We start from the raw sequence: 18,106 nt of genomic DNA on the forward strand, positions 1-18,106 counted from the left end.
AAATACGCATCAATACCTCTCTATTGTACATCCCCAAAGTAGTCAGGCAGTCCAGTCTTGTCAGTCTCTGCAAAGGCCGCACTGAAATATTTCTGGGCAAAGTCAACGAATCCCGTCCAGCAAACGAAAGCAAAGATGTTGTTGCGCAACCAGATGCCCCAAGCCGTCTGCGGGGCAAGGAAGCTGTGGATGAGGGGCGGGATCTTCTGCAACTCGGCCACGATGGGCCGCATCCGGTCGTCATACCCCTTTAGTCCAGCCCCCCAAGTCCCCGCGGTGTCGATGGATCTCGCCGGCTAGCACGTACGCCCCCGCCATGGCGAGACTCGTGCCCGTGCCGGTGGGTCCCGGAGCATAGCCAGCATCGCCGACGAGGACGAACCGGCCCTTGTACAGACTTGGTAGTTTGACCTGCACCAATTCAGAGGCGTAGAAGTCATCCGCGTTCGCGATCAGCCCGGCGGCTTCATCACATATCCATCCCGCACCAGTAAGCTGTTCCGAGACAAAGTTGCGGAGGGCTTCGTCGTCTTTCTGGACGGCCTCTCGGAACGGCTGTGTCGCCTTTTGTTCTTGAACGCCGCCGCTGCGGGGTTAAACTGCATGAAGGTAAGGCGGTTGGAGCCAGTGGCTGCGTCGGGGGCATCAATACCCAGCATTCGCCCGCCGACGGCGTTGTATCCGTGACCTATGCCGCCACTTGCTCCCTTGAGAAGATCCTGTCCCGGTGGGGTGGAGTAGTAGGCAGCCCAGGCATTCGTGGACTGGACGTAATCGCGAATGCCACAGCCTAGGCCCATTGCTCGGGTCCGAGACGTGGCCCCATCGCAGGCCACGACAAGATCAAAGGTGGTGGTGGGATGGCCGTTCATGAACCCCACTGTGATTTGTTCCCCATTCGAGCCACCTTTGGAGTCGTGATGCCACTTCATAGAGGCGGCTTGCTCGCCAAAGACGTAGCTGATGTGTTTGTTGTCCTTGGTCAGGTCAAAGAGGACCTTTGACAGATCACCCCGAAGGATCTCGTACTCGGACACAAGAGACTGTTGGTCAGGGTTTCCCGTGGCGGAAATGGTACCGTAGCGCCGGCCGTTGGTGTCGACGAAGCCGATGCCCTTCATGGGGAGGACCTTGGCCCGCACCGCTTCCTCCATCCCCGGGATCCTCCGCATCACCGTGACGCCGACGGTGCGGATGTCGATGTTCTGCCCGTTGGTCCGCAAGTGCGGGAACCGTTCGACGACGGTGACTTGAGCCCCTGCTTTGGCAAGCCAGTAGGCAGCCATGGGGCCGGCTATGGAGGCGCCAACGACGAGGACCTTTGGTTGCAACATGATGCCCAGAGCAAGACAGGTTTCGTCGCATCATGACCGGAATCACCTAGGAGCACCAGTAATATATAGGTATGAAAGAAACGTAGTAAGGCATTATGAGGCTGCTTTAGTACACTGATATCTGTCAGCTTGATTGGCCAGACAGTTCAGCCCCTGGTGGCTGACTAGCCTGAAATCACCACTCGGGCGATACGATAGCCCGAGCTATACGTCGATTACGTCACCTGCAGCAACAGCTATGCCTCGACTTACGTCCGGTGCCGAGTATCTGTGCGACCCGGACATGCAGTGTTGACCGGAAAGTCCGGCTTCCAAAGAGCGGGCACCAGTTCATCGCCCGGCACGGAACTTGGGCATGGGTTTGTAACGGCCTAAAGCCAAAGCCCAAGCACCTGTACGTTCCTCATCTGAATCATGATAGGGTCTGGGCTCATGGCCGCAGTTATCATTGGCGGCATTTGTTCTTGCGTGGACAAGTGAAAAGAGGGAGACGGCAGCAAAATCCGGCAAGGCAAATACTTCCCTTGGATCTCGAGTCCTGCATCAGTGCAGCTAGCGACCTCCCACGAGGATAGAGGAAGGAATATCAAGTGGAAAAGGCTTACTCTTGGGGTTTTTGGATATATGTGATTTTCTGTAAATTGGATGCATTCAAGAAACCGTTCGGTTTCGACACATTCCCTTTGTTCCCATGTCATTGTTCAGTCACCCCAAATTCCCGAAGCTACAGGATTACTACGGCGTGAGTTTACTAAAGGGGCGTCAACTTGCCCGACAATAGAAACGATACTCGTGAGCATAAATCTGTCACGTTAAACACTCACGAGAGCCCTTTCCCACGTTGAGATGCAATATGAAGAGTCTGTCACCACGGTCCCACAGGCCCGGGTTCTTCATGAGTAAAGATGGTTCGAGCAACTACTGCTTCCAGCTGACTGCCCGTCCATTCCAACTCCATCGCCAAATCCCCAGGGCCATCATCAAGCCCAGAGGACGAAACGGAATAACTGTCGAAACGCTCCGTGACTCGGTACTGATATTCCATTGGCCAGCTCAGACCAGCAGCCGGTCAATATCTTCACTTCTCTTCATGTGTCACTCCCCCATAGCTACCCAGCCGCCTTGCTCAGACATGGCAGTTTTACTTGTTCCCCTCTCGATGATCTCGGGAGAGCGGATTGCGAGGAGTCACGTCGAGAAGGAGCATGCGTTCCCATAATTCAGACCCGGCCTGAGCACCTACCGTAGAAGGTTCCGAAATCCCCAAAACTGGTGTAGCAGATATCACTCACTAGATTTGGTCAGGACGAAGCTGTTCGTGGATGAAACCAGAAATTATCCGAGATCACAAACAAACAATGCACATACTATTGCATAGCAATCAGAAGAACTTTTAATGGTGCGTATATTTTCAAGACTCGATGACAAGGCCACAAGCTGCTGTGGTGGGTATCAACCGACATCCCTCTCTCCCCTTCAATGGATGCGCTACTACACTACGCGTATGACTGGTATATCTCCTTCTGATCTGATCAACGCCAGGCGGCCGTCTTCTTCATGATATGAAATAAGTAAGGGTGAGTTTTTCGCTCGCAATCCAAGCTCGAGTTTTTGGTTCTTTTGGTCCGTAAATAAAGCCGTCTTGTTGTAACTCCCCTAACGCCCTGCAGGTAAATGAAAAAGAGATCCCAATAGTGATTAGACACTACCTGATGTGGAATACTGCTGACTACTCGAGGTAGCTAGAAACGAAGTGCGAGCTCAGGGCTGCGAATTGCCCGGTGTGTGCCCGCGCAGGGACTATGGGTAAAGATGTACAGGGTACCGAAAGAAGGATGAAACGAAGCGTGACGTATATACAGTTGGCAATGGGGGGCCCTGGATGGATCGATATACATGTACAAGTGGATTCATGGCCTCGGAGACGAGGCTTTGTAATTATTTTAGTTGTAAAGGAATGCCATGTAAGGATTTTTCCTGTTTCGTATCTTTTGGTAGCTATTATGCTACTGTGCCTGGAGCAGCGGGATAGACTAAAAAGGAAGTCAGTAAGAGAAGAGAGTAATGGAGGGGCGTGTTAAAACTTACACCATGCGCAAACGGCTATTATTATGTAGAGACAAATAAGTAGCACGCCTTCGAGCCAATGGCTCTCGCCGTCGCCAATCAGGTAGTTGACGAGGAGCACCGACAAGAAGAGGACGACGATCTGGAAAGTGTCGAAAGCGAGCGTCATCTCCTCGGCGCCCATGCCCCAACCGATGATGATGAGCAGCGGGAGAAGGAAGAGCGAGACCTGCATCGAAGAGCCGACAGCAACACCGATGGCCAGATCCATCTTGTCCTTGATGGCGACGGTGACGGCGGTGGCGTGCTCGGCGGCGTTGCCAACAATGGGAAGAAGGATGAGGCCGACGAATTCTTCGCTCAGGCCGCCTTCGGTGGTGACGGCGGAAATACCGTCGACCATGAACTCGGCGCAGAGGGCGATAATGACGGTGGAGATGGTGAGCTGGGCAATGGCCACCCAGAAGTGGAGCTGAGGGTCTTCGTCGTCATCGTCCTCCTCCTCTTCGCCGTCCCGGGAAACGTTCTGACGGGCCTGACTCGCTTGAGGACCGGCGGTGGTGGCCGCCATAACGGCGATGCTGGCCACGGTACCGTGGACGCCCTCGGAGGCGACGTTGTTGGACGAGTGAGCGTAGGTGGCCGTCTTCTCCGAGGTCTCGTTGAAGACATCGGCGTGGGTCTTGAGCTGGAAGTAGAGGTAGCAGCAGTAGACGAAGAGCAGGATGACGCTCACACCGCGCGAGATGGCGGCCACGTGCCTGTCGTCTACCGCATGGTTGTCGACCTCGTTCTCGTAGACGTTTTGCTTGAAGACGGTGGGGATGATGTTGCTGGCGACGGCGAGGGCGAGAAGACTGGCGGCCGTCTGGGCGACGACCTGGTTGAAGCTTTGTTTCGGTCGGTTGATGCCGCCAAAGAAGAAACACATGCCGAGGACGAGTAACAGGTTGGAGAGGATGGAGCCGATCAGGGAGGTCTGCACAATGATGTACTCCTTGTGGATGAGGGCGATGACGGCGACGATGAGCTCGACGGCGTTACCGAAAGTGGCGTTGATGAGACCGCCGAGGGTCTCGCCGGTGCGCAGGGCGATTTCCTCGGTGGCGTTGGAGAGCATGTTGGCGAGGGGGATGATGGCGATGAAGTTGACGGCGAAGATGATCTTGCCGTCGAAGCCCGTGTAGTTCATGGCGATGCCGATGGGCGCGGCGACGAGCAGAATGTTGATCCAGGAGCCCAGGATGGTACGTCGCAGCTGGTTGCTCACGGTGAAGGGCTCCTTGGGCTCGACGTGCTTGAAGAGCGCATGATCCTTCTTGGGCTTCTTCTTCTTGGAGTCGTCCACCTCGTTGCCGTTGACCACGCCGTCGGCGCCCACTCCGTTGGACTTCCTGTTCCTCACGGAGCTTGCATCGGTAGCGGCGTCGGGGTGTGGCGCAATGGGTCTCTGGGAGCCTTCCGAGGTGGCGAGCGCCTCGTTCTCCTTGCTGGTCGCCGATTCGGTGCGCCCGTGGGAGGAGGGCAGACGGTCGGGGACGGTCTGGCTGTGGGCCAGGAGCATGGAGTTGCGGTTGTTGTTGCCGGCTTCGAGGTCGCCGACGGTCCGGCTGCGCGAGCCGTGGTGGATGTGGCCGAAGGGGTTCCAGCCATCCTTGCCCTCTTTCCGTGCCTGGGATTTGCTGCTGATGAGGTTGACTTGGCTCAAGTTAGCTAATGATCCTCCGGTTCCCCGCCGCTGCAGCGATTGCATCTCGTGCTCGGCCATGATGGCTGTGCTCCTTCTCGAAGGAATAAAAACACGAGAAGGCGCACAGTGTCAAGAAATAAAGGGCGACCGACAGACACAAAAGTCTAAAAGAAAGGATACAGAATCAAATAGTAATAAAAAAAAACGAAAGGTGGTCTGTGGTTTTCGTGTACTGCTTATATACGAAGATATGACGAATGCTTGTTTGTCTGCGTGCAAATGACCAGGGGGACCCGTCAAGTAGCAGCAAGTCGGCGCTCTCGCGGCTCTGGGTTATTGGCGAGGAACGCTGGTCCTGTCGCGCTGGAAGCCGATGCAGAAGAGAGAGGTCGATATGAAGGGAAAGACAGCAGTGGCATTGGAGACGATGAAGACGACATGCGACCAAGCAAGCAGGAAAACATTATTCCAGGGGGGAATGACAAAGGACAATAACAATGGGTTGACCATGCAATCCGCGCGATGGAACAGGAACGGCCAAAGTTGTGGTTCGCCAAGTAATGGGGATGGGGACTCGGTGACGACGGCAAGGACGGTGCTAAGGAGCGCTGCAGCCTGCATGCCTGTTGCTTGTTGCTCGTCTTTTTGCTTGGTTGCGGGTGCTCGCTCTCTTGTCTCTCCCTGCCGCCCTGTCTCCGTGTCTCCCTATCTTCTCTGCTGGGTGCAGCTTTGCTTGGCCGGCGTTCGACGACCAAATGAACCGAAGGGTGGAGATGGTGGAGCCGTAGCCGCAGCAGGAATAGCAGCAGCAAATGTAGGGGCAAACGCAGGGACAGCAGGGGGCCGCAGCGGACAAAATCAAAAAGACAGGGTTACTGGGTTACAGGTCTTGATTGCAGATTGCAGGCGCTAAACCGCGAAGGGACGGGGGAGAAGGGGGCATCATCGCATTCGGGGGGCTTGGCTTTCTTCAACTTCGGTGTTCGGGTTCACTCCCTCTCGTACGAATCCGGCAGCAGCAGCAGCAGGAGGCAGTATCAAAGGAAACGAATGGAACTTACGACGCTCGTTCTTGAGGTTGTGCAACGAATGGCGATAGTGCTGATTAGGATGTTGAGACATGTTGGATGTTGGGCGGATGATCGAATGGATCGTTGGATTATTAAAGAATGCGAGATATCGTTGATTGTGGTGTTGGTCGTTATTATTGCAGTTGTAGATGTTGCGTATCGACCATCGGTGGTGAACAAAGGGCGACCCGAGAATGCCAAGTAACTAACAAAACGCTGCGATCGTTTTTCCCTTAATCAAATTAATAACGTGCGAGGTAGCTGGTCGAGATGGTCGTCTGTCGGTTCAATGCTGTTGGAAGAGATCTGATCTGTCCAAGGTAATGTAATGGCAGTGTGACTAGACTTTTGGTCGATGCGTGAGAATGTCGAAGTTGATATCCAGAGGTGCGCCGTTGGTGGGAGATGGCTTTTAAGCTTGGCAAGACGCACGTTGACGACCGGAAACGGTCGGGCGTACAGGGCAAGACAAGAAAAGCTGGACGAGGATGGGAAATCGGAAAGGGAAGAAAGCGAAAGCCCACTGCCCGACAACAGACTGGAAATGGGCTTGGCTAAGTATGTATGTAAGTTATGGGCGCAATCCCAATGGTTTGATGCAGCGGATGGGAGAATGCAAAACAATTATGGGAAAAAGCCGTGCAGGGGGGCGGGCAAGGTCTGGGCTATGTACATACGGGTAATAGGGTCTGGCCAGGTGGTGCTGTACAGTACCTCCAAGTCTGGTCGTGAGATGATGATCCCAGAGGCTAAGGTTACGGTTACTGCAGGCGCTATTGGGCCTATTGGCAGTCAGCCAGTCAGTCACTGCGCCTACGAAGTACTGCTGCAAGAGGCCAAGAGGCCAAGAGGGCAAGTAATGAGATCTCCAGGGACTTGGGAAGCTTCCGACTGGGGTCCGTGGCTATCCAACTGGGCCTTCGGACGTTTGGCTCATTTCCTTCCAGCGCTGCACTGCACCCGCACGAGCTGATCATGTTTGGTGTTTGGCGTTTCGGCGTCTGTCTGTCGATTACTCGGTCTGCCTGACTCAGGATGAAGCATGAACCCGACTACGGTTTGCGCATCCCAATTCAGTTTGTACAGGCAACCGCAACGAACTGTAAGAACACAGGCCAGGCTATCCAGAGCATCACGTAACTGACTGACTATTGGCTGTGTTGGTGACATGCAAGGTGATGGAGTGGTAGACAGTAGACTGACCGACAGACGCACTCAGCCAAGAATGTGGGGTGACGATGGCCCTACTACAAGTATGCTAGGTCGCAAGCACGGAGTACTATGGGCGGCCTCCCGAGCGTCAGTCTTGAGTCTGGGCTATCAAATGGCGATGCGTCGGTCGCCTGTCCGTCTCATACCACGGAAATGATGACGAGCCCAAGTGTAACTCGCGTACTTGACTTTCCGAGACCAGTACTGGTAGCGGCTATGCAATGACAACAGAACAGAGAGGCTGGAAAGCCGATGCATCTCAGATTGCCAACCCAGCCCATTGGCCTGGTTCGGCAGTCTTCCCAGTTTCGCTGTGTCATGACGTAGGGTGCGTAGAAAGTCATCAGCCCTCAAAAACCTTCTGTGTGACGGCTTACTCAAGTTTGGGAGTGCAGTAACGGTCACGATTATTTGCTTTGGAAGGTGAGACTGCAAAGTGCTAAGCTTCGCCAATGGTCAAAGTCCCAGGAAAGGTCCCTCGCGCTCCCGTCCGGAGATCAACATTGACAGTCGATTGCCAAGTTTCATCAAGCATTTGCCCAGTCAGGCCAGCTGCGCTCCCAAGATCAGAAACACTGGAACCGTCGTTTCTTGGCCTTTTTCGCCTTGGAAGGTCTGGTCTTGGGGAAAGGGTCTCGACAAGACAAATCCAACGACATCCCATCCATTCATTTCCTTCGTCGAGATATACAAAAACAACTGCAATTTCTCATTTACTTTGGATAAATGCCTCTCGCGTCTCGTTCTGCCCCCTGCCCTCTCCTTCTCATCTTCTCTCCGTCCAAGCCCACTCGGGCTCTCTGACCTAATTTGAAATGAGGTGCGCCCCTTAGCCTACGCGCCGTTGACGTCGCATTTTCCACCACTTGAGCAAAAACAAGAACAAGGGGGGGACCCATCTCTACAGTAGCCCCGTTGCCCATCCTGGATCCGTCCTCTACCCACTTGCGCGCCAGACAAGGGGTTGTTGCTTATGTAGCTGCTTAGCTCTCACCTCAGCAGCTAGAAACTTTGGAAGCTTATTCCTGTACGGATAGGCGCGAACCATTCTCCAAACGTGAGGAAGGTAGGCTACTCAAACGACATGCGAAAATCAGGCTGAGCTGCTGATGTGGTGGTTTGCTGGTGGCTTCTGTTTCTGTTTTCGGTCCAAAAGTGCCTGGGCGAGATTGTAGTTGGATCTGAGATAAGCGCCCGCATGTGGAAATACCACCCCTACCGGGAGTGAATCACGATACCTCGCAACCTCATTCCGTCCATCATGCCTAAACCGGTGCAGGCCCTACATATGTATAAGCCATGTCATGCAACACGGCAAGAATGAATGCATGCACTACAGCCCAGCCCAGTCCTACCAAATGACGCCCGGCATCTATCTCAACCACGGCCACACAGACGGCCTGAAGGGAACAGAGAAAGCAAGGAACAGCGGGATATGCATGTACCGGGCGAATCAGGTAATACCCCGATCCCCAAGTCCCTAAGGTTAGGTGGCGTCCAACGTGGCACTGCATGGCATGGGAGGACGAAGCACAATTGTCGCATGCGTTGCACCAATCAAAGCCTTGTCGCAAACTTGCATTTCCCGGCTTTCGCTCCCAGACTTTTTGGGCAACAAGTCATCGTGGCGCCGTCGGCAACTTATGGATTCTGACTCCAGAGCTATAATTATGTACGTAACTGTGCACTGGATCTACAACCGCTAGGGACAGCACAGAGCGAGCCCTTGCCAAGTCAAGGCCCCGCAGTCCTTCCATGGACATCTTTCCCATGGCCAGTTCCGTGGGAATCACTTGCAGCATTGCTTAGCATTGTACGATACCCGTCTCCCATCTTTGGCGCCGAGGCACCCCGTCAGCGTCAGGCTTGACCGCTCCCACGATCCCCAAAGAAACATTCCCTTCCAGAAGCCAAGAAAACCGTACCCGTACCCGTACCAGATCTCGTGTTGTGTTCCAAGGTGTACGGTGGAGTACAGCCCGCAACAAGTTTTGTGCTTCGTATCACTCACTGATTCATCATCGTACACGTATAATGCCATGCCATGGTGCATTGCGTTGCGCTGGATCTCAACTGAGGTCTTATGTAACGTAATGTAACGTAATAACAAAATACTACATGTAGGTATCATAACTGATGATGCTGGTGCTGCACACTCCCCCGCCTCAACATGGACCCCCCGCCAGGCGTTCCCACCCGGAGCGGCCCTGGCCCTGCTGACCCGCCGCCGCCACCGCCAAACTCCCGATGATTCAGATGATCCCCAGAAAGGACGCCTGGAGGCAGCCCCAGCGAAGGAATGGCCGCGTCCGAAACCACCGACTCCGCACCGCCGACACCGGATGCCGACGATACGGACCCTGTGGCCCCGAACCCGGGCGTGCTCACCGTCGCCCCCTTCTCGAGCGTGTCGCGGTAAAACGCCTCGAGCGCCTCTTCATCGCCGCAAAAGTTCATCAACGCCTCCCGCAGAATCTCGGGATCCCCATGCGTCGCAATCATGCCCGGCCGTCCCGCCATCGAGCCCAGCCGCGGAGATGAGACTGGCGGCGGGTCCCGGACCGCGCTGGGCGCTTGTTGGGACGACGACGAAGAAAACAGCACCGGCCTGAACAAGGGCGATGAGATGGGCGTAGGCTCGGCCAGACTGTGCCCGCCGGTGCTCAGGGAGGCGCGAGATGCGGTCGTTGGGCGGCATCGGCTGCTCCGTCGCGCGCGGCAGCCCCTGCTGGAACGCGGCGGCCCGGTTGCTGTACAGCCGGTTGGCCAGCAGCAAGAAGTCCCCGTCGTCGCGGATCTCCACAATCACCATGCCCGACCGGTGGATGTACTGCGAGTACTTGAAGTCCGGCTGGCCCCACGAGTACGAGACGTCGACGTTGCTGGGAAAATTGGACGCCGCCTCCATGTCGAGCACGAAATCAAACTTGCGCAGGAGGGCTTTCTGGTAGTAGTGCCGCCCCGGCTGGCTCTGGGGCGTGAAGGAGTTGGGGTCGTAGTACGTCACGGGCCGTTTGGTCGGTGGCGGGAGCGCCAGCTTGATGTGGTACGGTTTGCGGAAGGGGTTCACGTCGCTAATGGCGCACGCCTCGGCGATCGGCACCTCGACGAGACGCAGGCCGTGCTGGGCGGCAATGGCGGCCCAGCTCTTGACGGCGTCCTCGATGAGCTTGGCCGTCACGTTCATCCAGTCGATCCGGATGTGGTAGCAGTTGTCCGGGTTGTGCAGGCGGTCGTAGTGGAGGTTGATCCGCTCGGGCCGGTACGACTTGCGACGGGGATCGACGTCGTACTTCATCATCTTGCTGAGAACCACCTTGGCTCTCTTGCCGCCGGGTAGGGACATGGTTGGAGTGGTAGCACCCGAGTTGGGCGAATTCTCTTCGTGGAGGGACGACGGCCGCGACGCTCCGCTCAATCCAGTACGAGGTGAGTCTCTGGGGTCTGCTCGGTCAGAGGGGTCGACGGGACCGACTGGTTGTTGCTGTTGTTGCTTTTGCGGATATTGAGCCAGCCGGCGGGGTGAGGCTTGGCGAGTTCGGTGGCGATCTGGTAAAAGTACTGCCCATCGCGGAACGGGTGTCTGCGTTCCACATGCACGAAGATGCCGCGGCCGCGCTCCTTTCTGGGGTCCCGGGAAGTGCCATCCTTGGGCCGCTCGTCGTCGTAGACCATCAACGCGTTGCCCAGCTCCACGGCCTCGTCCCGGCTCTCGAGGTCCTCGAAGTTGTCCAGAAGCCAAGTCGTCATGTCGGAGCCGATAAAGCAGTTGTAATGCAGCCGCAGATGCCACCTGCGGTTCTGCATGCGCACCCCGCCATTCTCGACGGGCTGCTGGATGGCTTCGGCCAGGGAGGATATGTTGAAGTTGGACTTGGAGAAGCGCTCTCGGTTAGTTACGAGCTGACCTTTCCGGGATGTCGGCTCGGCGCTCTCGAAGATCGGAAGGGTCTCCATCTCGGCGGCAATCACCACGGACGAATCTTCGGTCTTGTAGACAATGTCCAGCGGGTTGGGGTCCCGCGACTTCTTCTGGCCGGCGCTTTGGAACTGTCTCTCTGACGGCGACATGTAGCGATTCTTCTGCCACGTCTGGGCCAGGCGCTTGATGCCCTCGAGCCGAATCTCCTCGTCGTTGTCCATGTGGTGCGACTTGGACGTAGAATACGGACGGGAACTCATGGGGATCAGGACAAACCGCGCTCGCCAGAATCGGAGGTTCTCCGTCATCTCGTCCGTGTGCCCGGCCAGGTAAGAGTCAATGTAGTTCCAGTTCTTCTCGGGCTTGGGGGTGAGAATGTCGATCTCGCAGTTTTCATAGGTGGGCTCAATGTAGGTTCGGATCGCCGGCTTGTACGTCTTGTAGGGCTGGTCGGCAGGCAGCGCCGGCTCGGTCGGTTTCCTGACGAAGATATTCACCTCAACTTCCGTGCCATTAACACATGACAGTTGGTGAATCGTGTTGCCGACCCCCATGAACAAGCTCGTTCCATCTTCGACCATGTGATCTCGAGAAAAGACGTCGGCGATCTTCATGAGCTTCTGCCCAAACGCCTTGGCCACGTTCGGGCCGACCACGACCTGGAACCCATGGGCAAAGCGTGCGCTGATGAGCTCTCTCAAGAAGTCTTCGCGCAGCTTCGGCTCTTCTGTGAGATCGTCCTCCAAGTTCTGGGCGATGTTGTACGGCTGCCGCTGGAATTCCGTATCGAGCTGGTGCTTGGTAGGGAAATATTCGGTGGTCAAGGGCACGGAGGCCGGGGCAGAGAGGGATTTCCACTGCATGACTCGCATCTCGCTCGGCTTGGGGAAGACGTGCTGCCACCTGCTGAACAAAATGGTGTCATTGACCTTGTTGATATCGGGGTTGGAGGGGTTCAGCACCACGAGCCAGGGTGCCATGGCTGTAGTCGGTGATAATGTGGTCGGAAGCTCCGGCATGGCCCCTGCCAACAGCTTGTTGATGCTCATCTTCTGGTGGTCATCCTGCCTAAGGACTTTGGAGTACATGACGTCGCGATCCTCGTCAAGCCGCGACGACCGGCCTCCCTGTGCTGCCATGTAAGACCCAGATGCGAGATGGGAGCCCGATCGGAGTTGGCTCGACGAATCGTTGCCAGTATTCGACTTGATCAGGATGGGCCGGGTCGGTGTGTTCTGAGTTAGTTCCTGGAAGTGGTCGACCAGAGATGCATTGGACGAGGATCGCTCGATAAGGCGAGACATGCTGTCCTTGGGTGCGATCCGAGGCGAGCTGATCTGGATCGATGGCCTGCCGGGCGTTGTCGGTGTGATCACCCTGGCCGGGGCTGGCGTCTTGGGGCCCGGCTGCTGAGCGCTGACGTGCTCGGTGCGGACTTCGGCCAGGGTCGTCTTGGGCGCGGCAATGCCGAACCCTTTCTGCCCCAAACTGATCTGCCTCATGAACTTTGGGGTTTTGGTGGACTGCGATCTAGAATGGGATGCAGTCGCTGTGTGCGGCTCGCGCCGCCGTTCGGGCGCGGTCTCGGCAACAGATGAATCCGGACGTGCAGCTGTGGAGCTGTAACTAGAGGGGATCCCAGGTAACGAGACATCGTTCTTCTTGTCGCCAATGGAAGTCCCGAACAAGCCAGCTGTGTCCTCCATCAGCTGTTTCCGGGTAGGCTCCTCGAGGCTGAGGTCGTGCGCTTGCTTTGGTGCCAGTGGAAAACCCCGTGTCGGAGGGAGTCGGGCGCGCGACTCGTCGAATGCTTGGAGCTCTTTCCACAGCGACTTTTCGCCCGGCTTGGTCAGCCTCTCGGGCACAAATTTCTGAAGCCCATACACTGGATCATACAGTCCATCCGCGGGCTTGCGATGGTGGTGTGATGACGAGGTTGGGTGCAAGCTGTGAGACGAGTGTCCGACGTTGCTGGCGAACCTCGACGGGTCGGGGTACTTGGGATCGGTATGGAGCGGGGGCGTCTCGATCTCGTTGGTCTCCAGCACGCTCCTCATCTGCAAATCATAGAGCCTGCAGCGAATGGTGAACTCTTCCTCTTCCATGTCCTTGTTTGAATGCTCAGGCGCAAACAGCGTGATGCCGTGGTACGACAGGGCATCTTCGGATTTGCCTGTCCAATAGGAGACATGCAGCCACTGGGGCAAAGCAAAAGCCCACTCGTCGTTTTGAATACGGGAGAGCGGCGCCAACCGGCCAGACTCTTCTACCAGCCGGGACGGTGACATGTGCTCGGTTATGGTGCTGTAGCTGCCAACCAGCGGCGTAGGCTGTTTCGGGGTGCTATCACGGCTTCTCGTACTTCTCGTCCTCGATTGCTGGTTGGCGCCGAGGTAGTGCGGGTTCCGGTAGCGAAACAGCGGGACCGAGTGAAGGGGGATCTTGGGTATGCAGATGAGGTCGATGCCGATCCCGTTGCCCACCAGCGCCTCGGTCGTACGTCGCAGATTCTCGTAATCCACCTCGAACACGCCGGAGCCGGGGCTGATGACGGCAATGGAGATGCCCGTGCGCAACAGATCGCGGTCGATGTAGTCGGTGGCATACTGGGAGGAGGCCATGGTGATGGCTTCGAGGAAGTTGCCGTACATGGCGAGAGACGAGTGCGCCTTGACGCGGGATGCCGCGCCGGCTTTGGAGGCTGCATCCTCCGAGTCGGTGGGGGTATCGGCCCTGGCCTCTAAGTGGAAGAGGCTGATGTCCTTGCGAAAGATGTTGAACTCTCGTTTCAGCTGGTGCAGGATCGTCGTCCACTCGCCGCTAGCCATCTCGCTGACAACGACGCGGTAGAAGTCCTTGTAAGGCCGGCGGTCCCCAAACGTCTGATAGCCGGTGTAGAAGTCGTCCTCCAGAGTGTCGTTGGCGAGGTTTGTGTTGATGCCCGTGTCGTACTCGACGCGGGCGAAGAGGACGATGGTGACGAGGTGCTTCACCTGCAGCATGGCCCACTTCTTGAAGAGGGCGGGCAAGAAGCCGTTGACGACTTTGTAGAACATGATCTCGCCGGACCCGTCCGAGTCAAAGTCCCACATCTCGCGGGCCATCTGGATGAACAGCACATACCTAGCCGACTCGCTCCGGAAGATGGGGCGGGTATGGCGGCCGAAGAAGGCGGACGGGGCCTTGCGGCCGTCGACGTAGACGGTGGCGACGGTGGCCTTGATGGTGCCCATGAAGAAGACGACCTGGCCCTTGTAGACGGTGCGGTCGGCCAGGTCGGAGACGGCCAGCCTCCACATGTCGGACCTCGAGAGGTACATGTCCTTGAAGGTCAGCTCGACGTGGGAGGCCTCGAGGGCGGGCGCCTGGTCGTCGACGGGGGCCAGCGTGACCTGGGTGCCCTTTCTCATGCCGAACGCATCGCCGACGTGCTTGGCGACCAGGATCTCGATGGCGGGGTTCCTGGCGCGTACCTCCTTGGACATGTCCTTGGCGACAAAGATGTAGCGCCTGTGGGCATTGGAGCCATCGTCGGGGCCACCGCCGCCGGTGTTGGTGCGATGGAGCATCGAGGACTTGGTCGAGCCATAGTTGGAGCTGGCAGTTCGGTCTTGTTCGCCCTTGACGGGGATGATGGACATGAGGGTGCCGGGCTTGATGTCGGCGCCCAGCAGGTCGAGGTTGAGGAGGATCTCGTCGCGGGTGGGGATGAGCGACTCGTTGATGGCGATGGTGCAGGTGCGCGGGGCGATGCGCTTGGGGCCATTGCGGACGGTCGAGTTGCTTGAGACGGTGTCGGGGGAGCGCGGGGCCGAAGCGAGGGAGACCTTGTCGAAGCTGGTGCGGCTGAGCTGGCGCAGGTGCGACAGGGGCCCGCGCCGCGACGAGGTCGGCGACGTGGTGCTGTGGTTGCTGGAGTTGGAGTTGGTGTGCGACATTGGGAAATATGTGCTGGACTTAGCCCAAGTCGGTGGAGGATGGACTCTTCTTCATGGTGATGCGGCGGCCGCTCGTGTTCTTCGGGGGACTCGAGTCCGAGGCTGGTCGTCAGGGTTCGGGATTTCTTGGGATCGCAATCATGTCCCTGACCACTGCAGTAAAACGCCTGGAAGCATTCGCGGTATTAAGCAGTTGGTGGGAGGCAAGTCGGCGTCGTGATTGTTCAATTGTCCAGGTCGACCTCTTATCAGCGATAAGGCGCTAATCGGCGGGCTGGAGGTCCACTGCCCGCCGTTGGGGGTGGTGGATTAGTGCTGCATCCACTAATTGGTCCAGCGACCTCGGCATCTTCTAGCTACCAAGCTCCGATGGTTGAAGTAAGTAATGTCAGGACTTTCAAATTCATGGGAGTTACTGTTGTATGTACTGAAAGAATTATATAAAAAATAAATACATTCATTGCTTAATTCAACTATTAATGTACATATATACTTACCTACTAACTTAATGCGACACGTCCACAGTTGTCTTCGTCTTCTCTAGCACCGTCTTCCGCGTCAGCTCCATCAGCCGGTCGGCGAGGGCATCGTCCTGCGCCAGAGGACTCCCTTCTTCGGGCACCGCCGGCGGGCAGATGTATTGCCCGCCCTTGTCCGTCTTGGTGGCCGCGAACATGCTGGACACACAACCCTCGAACTGGGTCTTCTTAAAGGGCTCCATGACCGTCGACACGCCGTAGCCCAGGATGGGGAACGGCTCGTGGATGTCCTGCGTGCTCTGCTTGGTCGACACCAGGCCCGGGTGCACCGCGTTCATGATCAGGTTCGGGTGGCCGGCCTCGGTCACTTTGCGGGTGAAGTAGCGCGCGTACAGGATGGCCGCCAGCTTGGAGCGTCCGTAGAGCGGGTTGGGGCCGAGGTCCTGGTTCAGCTCCTCGAGGCTCTCGAACTTTGTGTCCTTGGGGGCGCCCTGGTGCGCATTGCTGGCCAGGTTGACGATGCGCACCGTGTCGCCGCCCTGCTCCGCCGTCTTCTTCAGGAGCGGTAGCAGAGTCGAGGTCAGCACTGCGTGGCCCATGTGGTTGACGGCCATGTGTCGGTCCACGCCGTAGTCGGTCAGCTCGTGGGTCATGATGCCCCGGCCGGCGTTGTTGATGAGGATGTCGATCCGGTCCGTGTCCTTCTCGATCTCCTCGGCCAACTCCTTGACGTGCTTCCAGTCGGCCAGGTCGCACTGGTACCATTTCGTCTTGTTGACGGCCTCCTCGCCCAGGTCCTTGGCGATGGATGCCCTGGCGCCCTTGGCGACCTCCTCGGATATGGACAAAATGTAGATCTTGGAGATGTTGTGGTCCAGCAAAGTGTGGATGGAGCCGTAGCCAATGCCTTCGCTGCCGCCGGTGACGACGGCGACCTTGCCGCTCAGGTCCGGCACATCTGATAGCTTGAACTGATGCGTGGACAGGCCCTGCGCCATCCCACCAAAGTTCTCGCCGATTGTGTTCTACGACATGGTCAGCCTACAGGTAAATGACGGCTGCAGAGATCAAGATCATACCTTGATGGTATCCATGGCGGCGGCTGCTGCCGATGAGGCCGTGGAATAACTGGAAGTACTGCTGGGTTGATACTTGGCTGGATGTTTCCGTTGGCTAGATATTGTTGATGCGGATGATTGGGATAATCCTGCACATGCACAGCGTTGAATTGTTGGGCGAGAAATGACAGAACGCAGGTTTGTCTGGCCTACAAGGTTGAGTCCACGTTGAATAGAAGCAGCCATTGCGTCACGTTCTGCAGCTGATGCAATACTGCTTTACGCGATGCAGTAAATTCCAGGAACTTCGCCATGGCTGAAGAATGGGACCTTATACCACCAACCAAATGCTTGGTTGGATCATAGGGCGGTCACCGAAGTCTGGCGATGCAGTCTACGACGTTGTTGATGACGGCTTGACTCTGCAGGGCCGGGCCAAGACCTCCGTCGTCATGACTGTGAGTAGTGGCTCATGAACCTTGGAGCTGGCCGACTGGACCCCCTGAGCAAAGCAATCCCAGATCCAGGAAAAGTAAATCGCGAAAACCCCGGGGACTTCTTATTCCAATTCTGCCTATTAGGTATCTTCTACCTCTTCGCAACTTGGTGCAGTTGGCGCAAATCTAGATTGCTATTTCGGGTACATGTCAGTTAAAACAGATCCGATCCGATCCGATCCGGCTACGGCCAGACTCCAGTTCCTATCCCCTAGCAACCCCACCACCACCACTGTAGCCAATTAACAGAGAGAGGATAATTACTCCCGCGGCTTCTCGACGATTGGCAACACTTGATTGACAGCTCCGGGACTGCTTCTTGCTTGCTTGATCTCGAGTATCCGTGTTCCACATTCGCAACACAGACATCTCATCTCGCATACTGCAGCATGCTCTTTACGAAAGAGAGCAACGGCGCGCCGCGTTTCAATCCGTCGTGTCGTGTCGTGTCATGCAAAAGTGCGCAGTGGCTAGCCACCGCCGTTCTTTATCGTCGCCGCAATCAACTCTCGCATCCTCGCTGAAGTATGAGCCAATAGACATTAACAGACTGCAGATGTCTCGTTGCCTGCATTAGCCAGCAGGAACCTTAGGTAGGTCGCGCTCGAGAAGGGAGGTGCATCCCAGAGTAAATACAAAGTAAATAGCAACAAGAGCAACTCGTGTCAACAGGCCATTCGATTCTTGACTCGCTTCTGCCCCAGTCCCGTTCCCGTGTGAGAGCCAGCTGTCAGTTCGTCCAGTGTTACCAAGATGCAAACTTGTGTTTTCCTTCCTGCTTGGGTGACACGAACTGTTCTTTGGTCCTCCTGTAAAAGCCGCATCTCATCTGTGCCTGG

The 18,106-nt window shown here is 56.6% G+C and overlaps 5 protein-coding genes across 5 annotated transcripts; all 5 read right to left on the minus strand.

The window, feature by feature from the left end:
* Positions 1–20: 20 nt before the first annotated feature.
* On the minus strand, positions 21–233 carry PG997_007181 (salicylate 1-monooxygenase; the record flags this gene model as incomplete). Its single annotated transcript, XM_066811496.1, has 1 exon — positions 21–233. One exon carries the CDS (start codon positions 231–233, stop codon positions 21–23), a length of 213 nt encoding a protein of 70 aa, XP_066666838.1.
* Positions 234–240: 7 nt separating this feature from the next.
* On the minus strand, positions 241–1,334 carry PG997_007182 (uncharacterized protein; the record flags this gene model as incomplete). The annotated part of the gene is given in 2 exon segments (XM_066811497.1): positions 241–586; positions 601–1,334. The coding sequence occupies 2 exon segments, from the start codon at positions 1,332–1,334 to the stop codon at positions 241–243; spliced, it is 1,080 nt and encodes a 359-aa protein (XP_066666839.1).
* Positions 1,335–3,335: 2,001 nt separating this feature from the next.
* Positions 3,336–5,169, minus strand: PG997_007183 (Ca2+:H+ antiporter; the record flags this gene model as incomplete). Its single annotated transcript, XM_066811498.1, has 2 exons — positions 3,336–3,367; positions 3,423–5,169. 2 exons carry the CDS (start codon positions 5,167–5,169, stop codon positions 3,336–3,338), a joined length of 1,779 nt encoding a protein of 592 aa, XP_066666840.1.
* Positions 5,170–9,500: 4,331 nt separating this feature from the next.
* PG997_007184 (uncharacterized protein) lies at positions 9,501–15,233 on the minus strand (the record flags this gene model as incomplete). Its single annotated transcript, XM_066811499.1, has 3 exons — positions 9,501–9,916; positions 9,978–10,786; positions 10,849–15,233. The coding sequence occupies 3 exons, from the start codon at positions 15,231–15,233 to the stop codon at positions 9,501–9,503; spliced, it is 5,610 nt and encodes a 1,869-aa protein (XP_066666841.1).
* A 505-nt stretch (positions 15,234–15,738) lies between these two features.
* PG997_007185 (oxidoreductase bli-4) lies at positions 15,739–16,806 on the minus strand (the record flags this gene model as incomplete). The annotated part of the gene is made up of 2 exons (XM_066811500.1): positions 15,739–16,737; positions 16,792–16,806. The coding sequence occupies 2 exons, from the start codon at positions 16,804–16,806 to the stop codon at positions 15,739–15,741; spliced, it is 1,014 nt and encodes a 337-aa protein (XP_066666842.1).
* Between the last annotated feature and the right edge of the window lie 1,300 nt (positions 16,807–18,106).

Source organism: Apiospora hydei, assembly GCF_038363865.1.
Source record: "Apiospora hydei strain CBS 114990 chromosome Unknown utg000006l_segment0_segment0, whole genome shotgun sequence".
Lineage (NCBI taxonomy): Eukaryota > Fungi > Ascomycota > Sordariomycetes > Amphisphaeriales > Apiosporaceae > Apiospora > Apiospora hydei.